Here is a 20,661-nt window from a genome sequence, read left to right as displayed (position 1 = left end):
TGTGTCTGAGTGGGAGTATTCATGTGAGTGTGAGTGTGTGTGCATGTGTGTGTGTGTGTGTGTGTGTGTGTGTGTGTGTGTGTGTGTCTGAGTGTGCATGTGGGTGTGTGTATGTGAGTGCATGCATGTGAGTCTGTTTGCAAGTGCATGCGTGTGTGTGTGTGTCTGTGTGTGTGTGAGTGCGTGTGTGTCTGTGTGAGTGAAGAATTCTCTCATGCTGTATTTTGAAGAAGCTTTTGTGTATGCTGTCTATGTTTGTAAGCGCTGCGTTAAAAAAACAAGACGGAGGGAAGGCAGAGAAGGGGAGGGGGGAGGAGAAATGCGACACGGCGGGCAGGGGAGGATGCCGCTAGTTGTGCTAGTTGTGTGCGTGTGTGTCTGAGTGGGAGTATTCATGTGAGTGTGTGTGCGTGTGTGTGTGTCTGAGTGTGCATGTGGGTGTGTGTATGTGAGTGCATGCATGTGAGTCTGTTTGCAAGTGCATGCGTGTGTGTGTCTGTGTGCGAGTGCGTGCGTGTGTGTCTGTGTGTGTGAAGAATTCTCTCATGCTGTATTTTGAGAAAGCTTTTGTGTATGCTGTCTATGTTTGTAAGCGCTGCGTTTAAAAAACAAGACGGAGGGAAGGCAGAGAAGGGGAGGGGGGAGGAGAAATGCGACACGGCGGGCAGGGGAGGGGGCGGAGCGGGTAATAAAAAACAAGACGGAAGGAAGGCAGAGAAGGGGAGGGGGGGAGGAGAAATGCAATGACAGACTGCTATAGCGCGATCACTTGCTTCAATGAGATCTTATCACTTCAGTTAATTTGCAGGAAATAAAAAGTACAAGAAATCTACTACCACTAATCAAAGTATTCTTACAGGAAAAGGTGAAACAAAAGCATATTTGTTTGAACAAGACGGAGGGAAGGCAGAGAAGGGGAGGGGGAGGAGAAATGCGACACGGCGGGCAGGGGAGGGGGCAGAGCGGGGAGAGCGGCGATGAGGGTGTGAAGCAGCAGGGGCCTTTGAAGTGAAGCTTCACTTCAAAGGTGTGGGAGGAGTGCTGCTGGTGATTGACTGGCGATTTGATGATGTGCACGCGCATTTTAGGTCAATGCGCTTGCGCATTGACCTAAAAGCGCACGGGCACAGCATCAAATCGCCAGTCAATCGCCAGTCTAGGTAAAGCTTATTTAAGCCCCTATAGTCTCGCTCTGCTCAATGCGCATGCGCATTGAGAGGCGAGACCTAAAAATGTCATGCTCGCCCACTAGCAGGCTAATAACGCATTCTCAATTACTGAATACTGTGTTTCAGCACTAGTAAACATCAGTGAATCAAATCCAGTAGTATTTCTATTCTCATATGTTTGTCCTTCTGAGTAGAAACAGCACCTAACCCAACATTGCTGTCGTCCACCATCCACATGCACGGCTTCACCAATATTGTAATTATAAGTTGTAGATTTATGTAGCGTGGCTTAATCACCCGTGAGGGTATCCATGCGCTGTCCTTGAGCATGGGGGAGATAGGGCGATCTGCCCAGAATCACTAGATGTTGAGGCAATGCCGAGACGTGAACCTTGATCCTCAGCTCCGGAGTCGGCACATTTGGCAAAGTAAATCAGGGAAATAAGCGTTAGGGTAAACCTGTTGCTTTTTTACCACTCAAAAATCTGCTGAGACTCTGCATTCCAGTAAAAAACCACCTCTTGTCAGATTGCGGTAAAGAGGTCTCAGTCATGATGCATATCGTGTATAAATCACAAATAAAATTCACACATACCTAGAAATGACTTCAGTCCTGCTTTGTCCACAGAGGGTTTGGCTTCCTCAAAACTCTTGACTAAACTGGGTTTAGGCTTAATCCCTTCCCTAGAAACAAAATGGCCGAAATATTCAACATTGTTTTTCAAAAGTATACACTTGTCTCTTCTATGTAACAGTAACACACCGTACGATTGGAACCTCTTCAACACTTCATCCAAAATGTTATCATGCATTTCTTTGTTTGCTGCTTAAGTCAGAACATAGTCTTGGAAAATGGATACACCCTGAATACCTTTTTGCATGTTACACATTACTCTTTGAAACAACAATGCTGCCAAAGCCAAACCAAAACACATTCAGCAATATTGGTACACTACAAATGGCGAAAGAAACTCTGTATGGTAGCTTTATTCTGGTTCAAGTTCAATTTGGTGTTATGCTGAAGCCAAATCTAACTTCAAGAACCACTATGCATCTTCCAAACCTGCCAACAACTCACTGATGTTGGTAAGAGATGTGAATCTACCCACAACTTCTTATTGATACATTGAAAATCCACACAAACCCTTAACTCAACATTATGTTTATGAGAAACCACTAACGGTGACAACCATGACTAGTCAACAGGTTCAATTATGCCCCTTTTAAACAATACATCCAATTTGTTCTCAAAATCTTTCCAGATACTAAATGGCACATTTCTCATCTTGTGTCTGACTGGTTGGGCTCCTTCCTTAACCGTAAGGGAGAAACCTCTGTTTTAATCTCATTGAATTATTTAATACTACAGCTTGACATGCAACGCATGCTTTGACTTTGTGGAGAAGTGGTGGCAACCTTTCTTTGATTTTTTTGGAGGATGTTTGTCTTAAAGTAGAGGGTTCTGACTGTAGAATCTGAGGGGCATCTGGTGCGTTGAGGTGGGGGGGGGAGGAATCAATCAACTTCATTATAGTTGACCATTCTTGCACTTGACCACTTCTTTATTATTGTCTACATATGGTTATGAGAATCACATTGAAATAGGCCTTTCACCGCCAGGCTTGGACTGTGGAAGAGGCTGTTCTTTAAATGGTTGATGGCTGTGTCAAATATGATTGATGTGTCACACTGGTGAATCTTGTTGGACTTGCTTGCTACAATCTCTATGGGTGGAAATTATTTTGCTCCCTGATTGGTTACTACTAGTGATGGTTTTTTGTGGGTGAAAGTTGCTAAAGAGCATACTTCCTCATTGTTAATTATAGGGGTGTTGAATTGATATTGCCTATTTTCAGGTCTTAGTGTGTAATAGTTTCCTTGATGATGGTTGTTTTATGTTTTGTGATTGGTTTCTCCCAGCATTAGTTCTGATTTGAGATTCTCTTTACAGTCCTTCCTGTGAACTGGACATCTTGCTGGGTGTACCTACATAGAAATGTGCTTATGATTGGTTGCTTGTAGGGACTGGTGATAGTTTGAGAATTTGGTTTTTGTTGCCCTTTCTAAATTAGGAGCTTCATCCTGCTTTCTGATTTGTTGCTTCTGCTCAGTGCTGCAGTTTTGGGATTGGCTCTTTATCGTCCTCCTCCTGGGCTGGAGTTCTTTATTTGTTGCTACTAGGTAGTCATTCTGTCATGGGATTGATTGTGTATAGGACTCCATTTAGGAGGAAACCCCTGCAGAAATATGCTTCATATTGCTTCCTGATTGACTGGCTGTAGTCAGTAGTGTGCTGGTTCGAGGAGTGGTTACTTATGAGTGGCACTGATTTGGGATGGTCTGCTAACAAGCCTTTTTCTGCAGGAAACATCTTGCTTCATGATTTATTGCTTCTAGAGAATGGCATTGGCTATGGATTGGCTCTTTGTAGCCTTTACTTTGTCTTGGGTGGTTACTTTTGGTTGCCACTTAATTTTTCCTCATGGTGACACCTCCTGTCAATTCCAGGTTAGTTGGTTCCTGATTATTTGTTGTGACACTGGCTTGGGATTGGTTACAATCCTTCCTCTCTGCAGGACTCTGTGTATTGGAATTCCTGTTGCTTCCTTATTAATTGCTTCATGTGAGTAATAGTTGCTTGGGATTTGCCATTTATATACCTTCCTGAATTTGGGACATAATGTGGAAATAAGCTTCCTGATTGAATGCTTCTTGAATAAGTAATACACGCTTACAGGAATTGTTGTGTTTTATGTGTGTGCCCCTACCATCTATCATATAGCATATTTCAATAACTAATGCACACCAACCCTACAACATAAGAGCTGGTTTGTTTTTCTGTCAGAGATTGGATGACATTCTTTGAAGTTTAGTATGGCCAGTGTGTTTTGGAGATCGTAGATTTTTAATAATCAGATATGATATTTTTGAGTAACTGTTATTTCTGAGTAGAGCATTATTCTTGTTGACCAGTTTTATGAATGTGATTTAATAATTGTTTTTTTCTGCATGTGTCTTTAGATCATGCAAACAATTCTGAATTAATGCCCAACTGAGCTCTTGAAACTGAATTCATACGTTTGATTCCATAGACAGTTTTTAACCCCTAAGCCTTGTTTTACTCTGTTTTCCCTTCATTATCGGTCTGTTTTGAAATTTGCTAATGGGTTTAGTCAGGAAAATGCCTCTTGTGTATGGCACAGGATAGTGAAACATTCAGCACTATTATTACCGCAATCCTACTTGTTTCCTTTCAACCAGTGATAGAGTAATGACTGTGATTACAGGTTTCTAGAGTGGATGGTACACAAGAAAGAGATGAGTAAAGGTGTGTTACTGGACCTTTTCTTTGCTAATATGACTTACATGGGGAAGAAAGCAGGGATGAATAAAGTTGTGGAGTGTGGCACCCTTCACGGCGTTTCCTCCTTTCAAGGGGTTCTGAAATTGTAGAACTTTCTGACTAGGAGAACAATTGAGGAAGATTGTTGATCGGCTTTGGTAGTCGACGAGCTTACCTTTCCTTGGTAAATGTCTCCAATCTGCACCTTGAAGTTTCACAGAATTTGGCCTGGTAGGGATTGGCAAATAACCAGTGATTGCTTAATTAGAATGCTTCACATGTTGGTAATACAAAGATGCCTTGGAATGAGGACTTCAGATTTTAAGGCACTTTATATGTTTAGACAATTTGAAGAAGGCAACATCCGCCTAAAATTTGCTATACCGGTGAGAAAAAGTGGTGATCTCAGAGTATGCCATCCATTCCATTACCTTTGATGTTTGCGTTTGTGGTCCTGTTGATGCCGTTTAAAATTAGAAGTACATGTCCCAGAATATAAATAAAAGGCCTGAATTGAATGAGGAACACCTATTGACATGAGAATTTTGAGCACTCTTAGGTGAGCCTGTAACTCAAAAAACAGTAGTGAGAGTTGTAGGAAGGTTGAGTGTGAGACTAAATAGGGTATTACTGAGCTACAGTGGTTAGGAATCTGGCGCATCAGAGGAGCTTGGTGGTATTTTCAGCAGTTATTTGGGATATGCTCATATGTCTATATATTCAATGTCGTATTTTGATTTGATTTTCTGAGTCTTGTTCATTTTCTTTCAGTGCCCCTTCATTTGACGCTATTGTTATTTTTTGCAGCAGTTACTATCGTTGTGAACAATGGGGGATGACAGACCGTTCCTGTGCAGCGCCCCTGGCTGCGGGCAGGTGAGTACTCTCTGATCTGACTAGTTTCTCGAAGTAGTGTTAGTTGCAGATTTCTTTGCAAAGATAGTTTTGGAGCCAGAGTGAACACTGGCATTTATCCTAGTTTTGCTGCATGTGGCTGAAAACAACTAAGAAATGGTTATAGATGTGTTGCCTTAGAGTTGTTTACCACATATAACTTTACGATTGGCCGACTTCTGTCAAATACATTCTTTATTCATTGATTTCAATGAACCCTCTTGTACTGTAGTGCTTTTAGAAGTGGGCATTGCCCAGAAATAGAGCTGGATTCGGTTCCAAGCGGGATTAAGACCTAAGCCTAGTGCATGAGCCCCCTGATGTCTTGGTTTTTAATTTTCAGATATTGTTTTAAAATAATAGTATAAATGAGTGCAGGGAACTTTTAACCTCGGAAATGGGAACTGTATTAATAAATACTACAGACACCAAATTCTGTAGAAAATGAAAATAAAATATGCAGTTTAAAACAGTTCAAATCACTGTCCTGAAAAGTCCGATAACTTAGTTTGCAAGCTGAAAGGGAATTTATATACATTCCTGGAATCCAACGACATGTAACAATGTATTTAAAATTATTGGAAGTCTTAGTAATAACTGCTCCAAACTGAGTGTTATTTGGAAAGCATTTTAGACAGATAAAGCCAATTCTGTAAAGTTAGAGTTTTACATTTTATGGAATTTGGGAGTTTCTAGTATTTGGATGGCCTTTCTTGTGGTAGCCCTATGCCATCTATATACAGCTCGTCATTTCCACTGTAATTGTCCAAACAAGGTTGCTTTGTGCATCCATTGAAGTGCCGTTATGTTTGTAATCTTGCCACCAGAACTAGCAAGCTGTTTAAGATGAGGATAACTGGTGCCATTTTTTAAATATGATTAAGGGGTTTGTCTCCATCACCATCTGTATAAGGGGAAGAGTGGTCTTGGGAGGACCAGCAGATATAGAATTTACGTAATTTAGGTGAGTTTGAAATATTCAACTATATAAACGTGGGAGCTTGTCTGGTTATACTGTTTGTTGTGCAAGCTAGAATTGCACTTCTGATTGTCTTTCTCTTTGTCATACTCCATGTTAGTTTTGAATGACAGGAGAGCTACTGCGCGTTCCTTTGGGTTGTTGACCACTGTCTAACAATTTCTGCATGAATTACGTAAATGTAGAGCCTATTCCAGAGGGCTTGGTTTATAGGCAGAGACTACCTTCCCCGCTGGTGGTGTAGTTGACACCCCAGTTCATCTAGGTTGTGGTCCGAGTCTGGCAAGCAGTGTGTGAGCCAACAAGGGCATCAGTCTTCCAACTACTTCTCCCTTTCTGTAATGGCAAAAAAAAAACACTTTAGCCGAACAGATTGGTCTTCCATATTGATCAAAGGGGGTATGCTCCCTCTATTCCTCACACACAACACACAAGAACAAATTTCAGAGGAATATGTGCCAACCTTTACAGGAGGTGCACCTGATGCTCTTCAAGGGTGCCATCAAGATGATGCCGTACTCGAATGAGGAGGGGAGGGGGTGTGTTACTCTCACTATTTCCTCATCCTGAAAAATTATGAGTCTCATGCCTTTCTGTGGAAGGATAAATTCTAAATGCTCATTCTAGCCCGCATCCTGTCTGCTCTTGACTTTGATGACTGAACGGTGTCTTTTTACTTATATATAGTACATATATTTTCATACTGCTGTCCTGCATTTCCGAAGGCGTTATCTGCAGATCAAGGTGAGCCAGAAGTATTTTATATATATGCTGTGCTCCTTTCAGCCTCACCAGTACCCCTTGCGTGTTTATGAAAATGATGGCTGCCCATCTTTGAAGGTTGGGAATAACTGTATATCTACACCTTGCCAATTGGCTCCTGAAGTCAGTCGTGGCCCACCGCTGTATGGTGGTGGAACTCATGACATCATTTGGGTTCACTATAAACGAGCCAAAGTCTAATCTGATTCCTTTGCAAAGGCTTTCATTCATTGGGGGGAAACCCGGGACATACGGAACTTCAGGTCTTTTCTTCCACAACAATGAGTCCAGGACATTCGGGCTATGATTCCAATGTTTCAGACTCTGTCCTGGATCACGGTGAGAGTGGCTCTGTGGTTTCTTGTTCTCCTACATTCTCCCCATCAACTATGTCAGGAGGCTCATGCATGCAAGTTCCTGTGGGCCCAGCCTCTAGGCAACCATTCTGATGCCATCCAGGTCTTGAAGAAGATTGCTCTTGATTTGCATTCCTCGTGCGCAATTTGTCCCGGGGCCCCTCTCCCTTTCCCACCATGGGCTGACGATGGTGGCGGATGCACCACTGTTGGGCCAGGGAGATAGAGCCCAGAGGACTGTGGTTTCCAGTGAAGGTCTTTCTCCACATCACTCTGCTGGAGCTGTGAGCCATTATTTAGCTCTGATGGCCTTCCTGCCATCCATCAAGGGGAGGCTGGTAGTGGTTCTCATGTTAAACACCATCTGCATTTTGTACTGCAACAAACTGGGTGGAGTGGTGTCCTGAGTGCTCTGCCAGGAGGCTTTGCGTCTCTGGAGGTTTTGAAGCGCCTGGGCATCTACCTTATCACAAATCTCCTAGTAGGGTTTCTGCATGCCTGAGTGGACGATCTCAGCCGATGTCAGCAAGCAGATCACAAGTGGCATCTGCATCCCAAGCTGGGATTCTTTTATGAGTGAGGAGAAGCTTGGCTGGATATTTTCACCTCTGTTGATCACATAGAGACAAGAACTATGATTGGCGGAGTTTCGGCAAGAAAACTTTTTAGGAGACACATTGGACTCCTGTACACTTTCTTGCCCTGAGTTCTGAAAAAGATCAATAATGACCAGGCCCAAGTCATCCTTCTGTATTGGTCCATGAGAGCGTGGTACCCAGAGCTCCTGGGCATGAGCATCTTTCTTCTAATCAGAATGGCACTTAACCAGGACGTCCTTTCTCAGCAACTGGGCTTGGTCCTCCTCCCGAATGTAATCATTCTACACATAGAGGCTTGGAGAATGAGCGCTGGCAATTAACTGTGTTCAATTTGATGCCTGAGATGGTTGATATCACCTTTGCAGCCTGAAGTCCCTTCCAGAAAATAAATCTGGCTATGCTAGGGGCTGGGACAATTTTTTTACCTGGTATGGTGTTCACAACACTGACCCCATACAGGCAAAGCCGTCGGACATCCTTTTGTTTGTTTTGATTTTAACAAGGCCTTGTGGTGAGCACTAAAAAGGTTATTTGTCGCCCTTTCGGCGTTTATACATTTTCCTGACTAACCATCCTTGTTCAAATCACCTTTTGTGACGTGAGGTTTAAAAAAAGGCTTGACACGTTTCCTCCCATGCAGTTAGTGATGCCACAGTAGGACCTTAACTTGATTGTCACGTTTCTCATGTGTGCACACTTCGAACTGATGTATGGTTGATCACTGTGTCTCAAGAGTTTGAAAAACTTTTTTCTCATTGAAATTATGTCAGCCCTTCATGTGAATGTACTTCAGGCACTTTGAGTGCAACCACCGTACATCACCCTACATCTCCGAATAAATTGTTGCTGAGGGCACTCTACCATCTTACCAAAAGTCACAATTCTGTTCAATAATGATCAGTCCTTCACTCTATAAGCTCTCCTTGTTCCTCCTCATCCGTCAAAATGATAGGAGAGGCTCCATAAGTTGAACCCCAGGACGGCTTTGAACTGTTGTGTTGATTGTACTAAGGACCATCAAGTGGACAGTCAGCTTTTTATGGGGTTCTCTGCAGCCAAGAAAGGGAAGGAGGTGCAAAAGTGGGCCTTGTGTAAGTGGATAGTACTCTGCATTAAAATGTGCTATGCGCCTACCAAGAATCAGTTCTAGAGATTTGCACACTGGTCATGCCAATCTGCTGATGGGCTCTGCATTTGAGGGCACGGACAACCTAATCAAGCAACTGACACCTGCAACCATGGGTGGTGCATAACCCTTTCACTGCTAGGCCTCCCCCCCCCCACCCTCCACTCCCCCCCCCCGTGCTACGCCTTTTTTTTTTTTTTTTTTACTTTTTAGGGGTAGTTTGCGCTTAGGCACCTGTTACTTATTATCCACTTAAGGTATCCACGCCTAATTTGCGTCCTTTTCTACCAACATCATGGGGATTTTAAATGTACCCATGGTTTGTGGATTCCCCTGGAGGGGACCCAGAAATTTGCCAAAATACAGCTAAATTTTGTTTTTGTTTTAGGGAAAAATAGGGAAAAAGTGCTGCAAATGAAAGCGTATGGTTTTTCCCTAGCAAATGGTATCAAAAAAGTGTTTGTGGTGCTGAAATCCTCATCTCCCCAGCTTTCAGGCACAAGCAGGCTTTTGTCAGAAAACCAACATTTTTTTACACAGTTTTGGCATTTTGCTGGGACGTAGCCTATTTTGCTACTTTGTTTGCTTTCAAGCTCCTTCCAGTTAGTGGTAGAAGTGGGTGGGTATAATGGATCCCAGAAAGCTATACATTTCTGAAAAGTAGACAAAATTCTGAATTCAGCAAGGGGTCATTTGTGTAGATCCTTCAAGGTTTTTTTTATAAACATTAAGTTGAAAATAAAACAAATTGAAAATGAGTTGAAAAACAACCATTTGTGCCAACGTTTTCACCTGTAGCTTCTTTTAAGTATGACAGATGTTTGAAAGCAATATACCAATACATCTGCTGGACCCTTCTGGCTGTGGGGATATATAGAATTTGTAGGTTCACCAAGAACCCGAGGAACCCAGAGTCAATAACTGAGCAGCGTCTTGCAGTGGTTTTTCATTGTGGACCGGTATATAGCAATTAATTTGGTAAAATATAAAGAGTGAAAAATGGGTATCAAAGACACCTATGTATTTCCGAAATGGAAACAAAATATAGAGTTTAGAAACAGTAGCTATTTGCACATCTACGAAATTGTGGTTACCCATACTAGCCTGTGAATTGTAGGACATTTTTTAAAGTGACTTCTTTTTTTTACACATTGTCTTGCATTAGGAAGGCAGAAATGCACAGAAAGTCAATAGGTAATAACAGTTGCTCTACAATTCTGAGTTCCATAAAGTCTTCAGATGAAAATAGTACCTCACTTGTGTAGGCAGGCCTAGTGCCAGCGACAGGAAATGGCCCAAAACGCAACGTAGACACCACATTTTTATAGTGAAAACTGACCATTTTTCGCAAAGCGCCTAGCTGTGGATTTTGAACCCTAGATCTGCCGGCACCTAGGGAAACCTAGCAAACGAATACATTTTTTGAAAACTAGACACTCAGAGGAATCCACGAGGGGGTGACTTAGATGGCTCTCACCCAGTTCGGTTACTCAGAATCCCTTGCAAACTTCAAACTTTGTCCAAAAAAACACATGTTCGAGGCATGTGAGCTGTAGATCACATGCTTTGAATACTCCTGCCATCGAGTGTTGGGTCCGGATGTTTGCAATTTGTTTTTCTACGAAGAAGTCTTTCCAGTCACAAGGGAGGTGACTCCTCCTTTCGGTGATAGTGGCATGGGATTGTTTTTTCCTCCCTCTGGTTTGGATGTGTATTGCTGCGCTCTGCTTCGAAACCGTTCCTTCAGGTTCCCCTCGGTGCGCAATCCACTCTTCCCTCGTCAGTATTGTCTCGAACGTGTATCCCACTTCTCTGCATATCGTATCCATTGAGATCAACTTCTATTTTGATCGAAAATCTTCTGGAAGGCCGCCCTGCCTAACCGCGTAGGTCCACTTCGCAGTCGAACTCCATTCTAATTCTGCCCTCTGTGCCACGCCAAGTATCCGCGCTCCGACTCGCACAAAGTGTGCAACTTGTGCTTGTCTCCGGAGCACAACAAACAGGACTGCGAATCGAAGAAGACGCTTTGTGATCATCCGGCTCGACGTTGCGAAATAAAGAGCAAAATGTCGAATACACACCAGACATCTTCGGCGAAGAATCCGTGCTCAAATGTGACGCACAAGGGGCCGAGGAAGAACCTATCTCCATTCCACAATCGGACTCAGAGATGGAAGAAGACGAGCCACAAGGTCAACGTCCCATGAGTACCAAACGCCCCTTCACCCAAGCTCCAACTCAGCCCAAACAAAAGGCTTTGGTCCCACCCCCGCCTTCGGACCACAGTCGGCACCAACAAGAGGTTTCTGATGCCCCACCCTCCGGCTCGGCCCCGAAACATGGCACTAAGCCTTCCGGCTCGGGATCGAGTCGGACAAAGTCTGGCACCAAGCCGAAACCTTCAGGCTCGAAGCCGAAGACCGCTTCGGAGCCAACATCATTGACACCGAAAACAAAGCCTCCTTCGGCACCGAAACCTTCTGCGCCGAAAAGTCATTCTAACACGGCACCTAAATCCTCTGTGCTGAAACCAAAAACTATTCCTCTGAAGCTACAGGATCCGATTTTCGACGGCCCAACACCCAAATCGGACCCCAAACAAAAGGAACTTTATATAAACCCAGATACAGGACGTGTTCTTACTAAATCACCTCAGAACCGCAAACCTTAGTCAGAGGACACTCTTAACATATTCCTTGGAAAAAGAAGAATGTAGGCACTAACCCCTCCCCCAACTCCATTACCACGTTCCCCTTCACCAACTTCTCCAACTTTGCATCATTTATTGGTTACACCAAGTAGCTCTTCCCCATCACCACCACCTGACGACGATGATGAGGATGACGGAGAGGGGGGGGAGACAATATTTTACCAATAGACCCCTATGAGGATTATAACACTGATTCACCTAAAGATAACGATCCAGATCTTTACTCTGCAAAGCCTTCCCCTTCTGACGACAATGTAGGATATCTAGAATTACTTGCCAGAGCTGCAGAATATCATGGGGTACGGTTACACAAGGAATCTCTAGAGGAAGATTTCCTATTTGAAACGGTCAGTAGCACACACAGGGCTGGCCCCACTACCTATGCTCAAAGGTATGATGAGACATGCCAATGATATTTTTAAAGATCCAGTGCGTGCTCGCCTTCTCACCCCCAGAATTGATTAAATCTAAGCCTGCTCCCTTAGATCCAATCTTCATTAAGGGACAGTTACCACTAGACTCCTTGGTGGTCTCTAATGCCCGTAAATGCGCTAATTCGCAAACCACAAAGACGTGCTCCCCCTCTGACAAGAAGTCAAAACTATTAGACCCTCTGGTAAATGAGTAGCCGCCCAAGCAGCTATACATTGGCGCATTGCCAACACTGGCTCTGCTAGCCATGCATGTTAGGGCACACTGGGACGAATTAGAGCAATTAAACAACACCCCCCAAATGAGTACAAGGCAAAAGCCCAGCATTTAGTCCAGGAAGGAAAACTTATATCCAACTCCTCAATTAGGTGCGCTTTAGATGCTGCAGATACCTCAGCTAGAGAGATGCACTAGTATGTTATTAAGGAGACATGCATGGTTGAGGATTCCTGGGTTCAGACCCTAAGTGCAACAGTGTATTTTAAATACTCCTTTTGATAAGGAACATCTGTTTTGTCCCGAAGTAGATAAATCATTAGAAAAAGTTAAAAAAGACACAGAAGTAGCCAAGTCAATGGGAGCTCGGCAGTCTTCCTCTAATAGGGGCTCCTTTCGTCGCTCCACCTGCTGTGGAGGGTCGAAAAGTATGCCCTCAGACAATGCTGCGCCTCCTACAAAGGCAACAATCAATCTTTCTCTACAAGGGGTTTCTTTAGAGGAAGATACAGAGGCAACAACAACAAAGGTCGAGGCAGGGGTTCCACACCACATAATTCCCCCTCTCCCAACAAGCAGTGACTTACCTGCTCTTCCCCCCGATCATTTAACACCTGTCTGGGGACTTCTACTAAAATTCCTCCCGATTTGGCAATTTCTCACCACAGACGAATGGGTGTTGGGAATTATCCAACATGGTTATTACCTGGAGCTTACCAACAATCCTCCAAACATTCCACCATGTTCTCACAAAATGTCACCAGAACATTTAAATCTACTTCAGCAAGAGGTCCAGTCCCTCCTCTCCAAAGGAGCCTTAGAACCTGTGCCTTTACAACATCAAGGGACAGGTGTGTACTTCCTGTACTTTCTCATCCCCAAGAAGGACGGCTCCCTGAAACCTATTCTAGACCTGAGAGTACTAAACCTCTACATACTGTCAGAGCATTTCCACATGGTAATACTTTAACAAGTGCTCCCACTTTTACAGCAGGGCGATTTTATGTCTACTCTAGACTTAAAAGAATAATATTTACACATTCCAATTCATCTCGCTCATCAAAAATACCTCAGATTTATGATAGCTGGTCATCATTACCAATTCAAAGTGCTACCGTTTGGAGTCACCACTGCTCCCTGGGTTTTTACCAAATGCCTGGCAGTAGTCGCAGCACATCTGAGAAGACAACAGATGGATGTCTTCTTATACCTGGACGACTGGCTCATCAAATCCAGCACTTACCAAATGTGTCTCCAACACACTCAAACCACTATTCACTTACTTCACCAACTAGGGTTTACAGTAAATGTGTTCAAGTCTCATCTACAACCTTCCAACACACATACTTATCGGGGAGCCACAATAGATGCTCACAAAGCTCTGGCCTCTCCCAATGCAGCCAGGATTCACAATATTCAGTCCATTTTTACTCAAATTTCAGCCCAACAAATCATTTTCAGCAAAGGTATTCATGCAACTGCTAGGAATGATGGCATCTTGCATTATAATTTTTCCCCTTGCAAGATTTCACATGCGTCCCCTTCAAGAATGCTTAGCAAGTCAGTGGAACCAGTCGCAGGGTCATTTGACCGATCTAGTTTTGGTAGATGCCCGCACCCATCACTCTCTGCAGTGGTCAAACCCACAAAATGACTTTCCTAAAATAATTCTGTGAGGAGCAAAGGCCCTTGCCCAAGGCCCCCTCCCCCAGTGGCTAGAGGGTGGATCCCTGCTTGAGGATTGCCCTCTTTGGGCGTTCCACAAGCAGGGATCCACAAGGAAGATTCTCCCTTTTCCAGTGATAACTCTCCTGACTTTCAATGTGCTCGGGGGACGGAGATAGCCCCCTGAGCATTGTAGAAAGTGAAACTGAAATGAGCCTATTGGCTCATTTCAGTTTCGATTTCTGTGCAATGATGCCAGTGCGACGTGCGCGCTGATCATCATTGCACAGAAACCAGGGTAACAGCCTGTGGTGCTGGGGAAGCTCTTCTCCAGTTCCCAAGGGTGTTGGGGGACGAAATCCATCCCTGTGCCATGTAATCAGATGCCCAGGGGCCGTCCGACACTATGAGCACTGGTGCGTCGGACTGCCCCCGGCTCTCCGGCGCACGAAGAGGTAAAAAGGGCTCCACTCATCTCTTCAGATTGAAAAGACAGCGCAGAGCCAAACCATTGCCTAGGTAAACAAGGTGAGCTATCTGCAGTGAGATGGAGTATCCACCAAGAGGTATTGGTACCAAGTTAAAGTAACTTTTTTCTGTTTCCGGACCTGTCTGCACCTGTTTCTCCCTGGGCATTGCATTATTTCTAGGACTTCCATAAAGTATGCTTATGTTTATGATCCAGTCTCTCCACAAACAATTTTATAATCTGATTCTTCACCTCACCCATCCCTGTCGCAGACTTCACTCCTTTACTGCCTGAAAAGGGCACTTCACCATTTGATGTAATGAAGCATCTCCTGGACCATCTTGCTGGCAGCTAACTCATCCCAGAGAATGAAAAACTATTAAGACAATCATACTTAATACCCCCATGTACTATTAAATGATTCTCTTCTCTTTTCACTAACACCAATGCTAGTCCACTGGTACTATTATTGTAATAATTCACTTTTATCTTTCGCTTACCTGCTTATCTTTAGTTTACATCCCTGCCTAATAAAGTATTTAGTTCCCCAATATTTTATAGCAGTCGCTCCTGTACACTGAGAGATCGCACCATTAGCTCCGTGGTCACCACATGCTGTTCCAGGAAGTAACAATATGGAGCTGCACCACTTTGGCATGCTGACACAATTCCTTTCTTTATGCACCCGTTGGCATGGATCATGAGCTCCATCCTCTAATTGGTAGGTGTTTACCCACTCCAAACCGTGTTTACCAAAGAGAGTGATAGTAAAAATGTCTATGTGGAGAACTGTGCCATGACTGGAGGAAACAGCTATAGGTCAAGGATCCACATGTTGCCTGCTAGTGGGATTTTGGGTCAAGGCATGTCTTAAAGTCATTCAATAGATGCTCCCTGAGGCCCCCAAAGGCCATTAGGGTGCTGGAGAAGCTGTAGATCACAGAGCAGAAGAAACCTGATGTGCCATTCTCCTACTTGTGGACCTGCACTTCCAAGTTGCAGGTTCACTCCCGCTCAAGACCCAGTCCTATTCAGAATTGCCCTTCATGTGTATGTCCAAGATGAAGTTGAGGGACAAGTCTGGCCACAAATTCAGGAAGCCCAAGAGGTACTCATTCCCACCTCGTCGCTCCAGGGAGAAGTCCTACAATCAACTTACACGAGACATGATTCTGCTTCCATTGTCTGACTCAAACCCATCCTGAAGCTGGTCCTGGTGCATCCTGAGTTCCCCAAGCTGTCATTGAACCTGCAGCAGGTAGAAGCCTTCAGAGACGCAATGCTGCATCTTTTTAGGACAATGCTGTCTCTTTCTACAGCGCTTTTAGGTTACATAAAACTACAGGGGCCCCCAGTAAAACTTCTGGCAGCAGGGTCTTCACCGGTGCTGACTAACTCCATTGGGCCTCTGTCCAGTCCTCTGCAGGTGCCTATCCACATCTTTACTGCTGCACCGGAACGCTAAACTGTTCTGATGGCGCTGGCGCCACTCCAGGCTCCATTGACCGCATACTCTAGATTTGTCATTAATCTCCCATCCTGAGCCGACTTCTGCCCATGCCAGGCCTATGTCTTGATGCAACATTACCACAGCATAGCCTCTACCTTAAGATGGACCTCTGCCTCTTCCTCAATGCTAATACTTTCGTAGTCGAGCGGCTTTGCTCAGATCAGATTCTGACACCATTCAAGAACTTAAAGATAGTGATAGTATCATAGTGATCGTGATGAGAATGCAAGGCAGACATATTAATCCCCTCTCATTACAACGATGCTGACCTACAGCGTGCTAGTGGCCTAGATGCTTCCACTGAGACATAATTGGAGAGGTTTTGTATCTTCAGATGCCTACTATGGAGATTGAGCTAACCTACTGACAAATATTTTAGCCTGAGCCTGCTACCTCAGTACGCTTGGTGCTCTTTAATGGAAACATAGATGAATGTGTGGTCTAAGCTGTGTTCGACTCGCCCTGTAAATCGTTTGGTGGCTAGATGTGATAGACTTGCCCTGGTGGTACCTGGCTTTCCAGTTTGGCACTGAGGTCATTGAACGGTGTCTGCCTTCTGTGACCCCATACACATTGCTTTGTGGTTTATGGCCAGCTCGAGCTTAGTGGTCATCCCTGACAAATTCAGGAACTTCTTCACTCATACCATCCAAGATGGATAGGGACGCAGCTAAATAAGTTTTGTAGGTTGACCTGGACTTGTCCTATTGTGAGGGTATGCTAGTGTTGTGATAAGGGATCACTTCTATATGCATGCCAACAAATTTTCTGGTGACACGCAAGGTTCCATTCCTAATATGCCATTTGAAAGTTGCAGGCTTCTAAAATGTTTTATGCTAAAGGCTGACTCTGCATACTGAAAATTCGGAAGATAGTCTTGAAGTCTCGCCTTTCATCAGAATCAGGCAACCCCTGCTATAGCCAGCGCATCCCTTTCATGATGCAAAAAGATGCTGTGACAGTAAAGGCTATGGACACCTTCCTATCTCTATGGTCACATGCGACCAGAAGGGGGTTGAATACATGTTATCCTGCCCAGCAGACTTGCTATAGCCTAAGGCCAGTGGGTGCTGCATAATGTACAGCAAGGTTACGCCCCCCCATTTTACTTCCACCCCCTTTGTGTACTACCTGTTTCTGTTCAGACATAAGCAGATCATGCCTCCCTTCTGGCACTGGAAGTTAATCTGTGCTGGCCCAAGGAGCCATATAGAGGGTTCCAGAGACAGAGAAAGGCAGAGGGTGTTACTCATGTTATATTGCGTCCATATAAACAACAGAGGACTCAGGAAAACTTTAGACCATCATCACCTATGTAAAACATTCCTTTGGAAGGACAAGGTCAAGATGTTGACATTAGCACAGGTTCTATTATCCTTGATCCAGACAACTGGATGGATTCCTTGGACTTGCGGGACATATATTTTTATTTATCCAGTATTAGGGGTGTCTTTCATAGATTCACATGCCTGAATCATTCCCCGTCGTCGGAATGTGAGTCCCCGGTACATAAATAAAGTAATGTCCCATAGACATATAGATAAATAGGCCTAAAGACCTCACAATAGTAACCTATTCATGTCCTTTTGTACAAAGGACCAACTCTAGAAAAGAGCCAATCAGCTGTCACCTCCCTCTAGAACCCTCCTGGAAGGAGCCTCAGTCCCTCAGATTTTCTACTGCACGTTGTGCTAAGGGAGTCTCCTCTGAGCTCTGCTCAGTTCTTTTCTTCACAACTGGTTTCCAGTGTTCTTTGGTATTTTCATTCTGTTCCATCTGTGATTACTGATATCATCATGGCTGATACACCAAAAAAGGGTCTTTTTAGGTCCTGTGTAAAGAAAAGGCTGCATAAAGATGACCAACATCAAGACTGTCTGTATTGCCTGTATCCAGACCATTCTTCCAAGGACTGCAAGGTATGTTGTACCTTTTCACCTAAAACCCTCAAAGACCGTGAGGGACGCCTCTTAATTTGGCTCCAGAGGCTAAAAGACAGGGACAACCTGGAATCTTCTGAGGAAAGTGAAGGTTCTTCAGTCTCTTCCAAATCTTCACTAAAGAGATCAAGGGTGGCTTCTCCTAGCCCTACAGTACCTCCTCAAAAGAAGACGTCAAAAAAGTCTTCAGAGGTTCTCTCCAAGGCTATTTCTGCGAAGGTTTCCTCTCGGGAAGTTCCCACTTTCAAAAAGCCTGTTTCGACTGTCTACAACGGTACCGTCGACGACGTCTTCATCGTCGAGGAGAGCTATGTCTACTGCATCGTATGTATCAACATCGACGACGACTGTTTCTACGTCGATGGCATCGACGTCATTGTCCTCGTCGACTACTACGACCCCATCGTCGACGGCAGGTAAGGCTGTGTCGTCGACGATAATCATCAAGAAAACGCCGTCGACGTCAAAGCACCCGTCGAGCTGCACTCGCCGCCGACGGAATCGGCGACGACCTCGAAGACGAAGTCAATATCGTCGACATCGGCCCCTGTCGATGAAAACATCGAAAATACCGTTGACGAAGACGTCGTTGACGAAGTCTCCAGTGATGTCTCCACTGTCGACGATGGCCCCGTCGACGATGAATCCTCCGGCTTCGACACCCGTCGATGCTCTGCCGTCGACGACCACACCGTCGACGGGCTCGTCGACGATGATGGATTCAGGTCTGCAAAGCACATATGTGCACCTAAAGATTACAAAAAGGCGCTGACGCCGGCTTTAACATAGTCAAGCAGAGTCCAGCCACTGCCTCCAGCAGGTCTTCTTCAGGAGGAGGATTCAGATGAAGGGGACATGTTTCAGACGGCGACAAGCCCTTCGGAGCCATGTCAAATGTCAGAGTTCAGACGAAGAAGACAATGGTTTGCCTCCCAGCTTCTTTGGTTTCGGACTTGCGGTACCTCATACAAGATTATAAACAGAGGTTTCCAGAGCCTCCTGCTCCTCAACCTTCCACAGTATCTCCTTCACCAAGACCACGACCTCCACCTTTGAGTGTACAGCCGGAGCGGATTGATCTACCGCATCCTCCGTCTACTGATGAGGAGGGGGAGGATGAAGAACAACAGGAAGAGGGAGAACTACAAGATACTCAATCTAACCACGATGACTGGGATGGCTATATCATTCCCTCTCCCGCATCTCCAGTACCTGCGCCTGCAGATTCACCACCCGGCGACATTGGAGGGTTCCATAATGTGGTTGAGGGCCGCTCAACGTTTCAAAATTCCAATGGTCACTCAACAGCAAGACTGCTTCTTATATGATTTTAAGGAGCCTCTTAAAAAATCAGTGCGATCAATACCCATTATTGAATACCTGTGGGAGCAGGGTGTTAAGGTCATGCAGAACCCTTCCTCGGTACCTCCGGTAGTTCCTAGCTTAGATAACAAGTATAGGGCGCCTGATTCTGCACGGCATGTTTAATAGGACACCCCAAGCCGGATTCGGTTGTTACACAGGCGGCCCAGAAGAAGTCCAAAAATCCTTCTGCCCCATTATCAGCCCCTCCAGATAAGGAAGGCCGAAGATTAGACAACATTGGGAAGCAGTTCTCATCAATGTCTGCAGTAACAGTGAAGGCGGCCAATGCTTTGGCACTTTTGGGGCGCTACAATAGACAGCTATGGGCAGATATATCCCCATATCTATCGGAGTTACCTAACGAGTCTAAAGAAGAGGCGAAGAAGATATTGCTAAAGGGTGAAGCCTCGGCGTCCGAGATAATAGACTGTGCGATGGATATCGCAACTACAGGATTTCGTCAGCTGACTGGGGGCGGCAGTCTTGCGGCGACAAGGTTGGCTAAGAGCAACTTCCTTTCGTCCCGAGATACAAACAAAAATACTGGATATGCCCTATGATGGCCAATTTCCATTCCGCTCACAGATTGATGAAGCGCTGCAGAGTATAAAAAAGGACACTGACACTGCTAGAGCATTGGGCACTCTCCAGTACAAAAGTCAGTCCTTTCGTGGGTCTAGAGGTAGAGGACAGTTTTCTTATAGAGGGGACTATCAGTACCGTTTTTCGTATTCTTCAGGCCAGAATCGATCCCAGTATCAACAGCGCCAGCAACATAGCCAACAGTCCTCTTATGGCACGACGTCCTTTCGTTGTAAAGGCCAATAAGAAAACAACGGACGTAGACAATGACCTCTCACTTCAGCCAGTCCCAGATTCATCATTTTTGCCACAAAGGGGCGATAGAGAAGGTCCCTCTGTCTCAGCGAGGGAAAGGATTCTATTCCCGCTTCTTTTTAATTCAGACAAAAGAGAAGAAGTGGAGACCGATTTTGGACCTCAGAGCCCTCAACAAATTCCTGAAGGAGCAGTTGTTTCGCATGGTGACAATCCAGGAGATCTTGCAACTCCTGGAAGGGGGAGATTACATGGCGTCCCTGGACCTTCAGGACGCTTACTTCCA

General features: G+C 44.8%; 1 protein-coding gene across 5 annotated transcripts in view; it reads left to right on the top strand.

Annotated features, from left to right (window-relative positions):
- LOC144829111 (cyclic AMP-dependent transcription factor ATF-7-like) overlaps positions 1 to 20,661 on the top strand; it is a 741,502-nt gene that overhangs the window by 210,283 nt on the left and 510,558 nt on the right. For 3 of the 5 annotated variants that reach the window (XM_078687923.1, XM_078687948.1, XM_078687939.1), the window contains exon 2: positions 5,320 to 5,388. In XM_078687923.1, coding sequence (XP_078544049.1) covers positions 5,341 to 5,388 — 48 coding nt within the window. In that variant the 5' untranslated portion in view covers positions 5,320 to 5,340. The remainder of the gene's footprint in view (positions 1 to 5,319; positions 5,389 to 20,661) is intronic. The other 2 variants (XM_078687956.1, XM_078687931.1) reach the window with 1 other exon arrangement.

The sequence above is a fragment of the Lissotriton helveticus genome, chromosome 1_1 (assembly GCF_964261635.1).
Source record: "Lissotriton helveticus chromosome 1_1, aLisHel1.1, whole genome shotgun sequence".
Lineage (NCBI taxonomy): Eukaryota > Metazoa > Chordata > Amphibia > Caudata > Salamandridae > Lissotriton > Lissotriton helveticus.
This window is presented reverse-complemented; position numbering and strand designations above follow the sequence as displayed.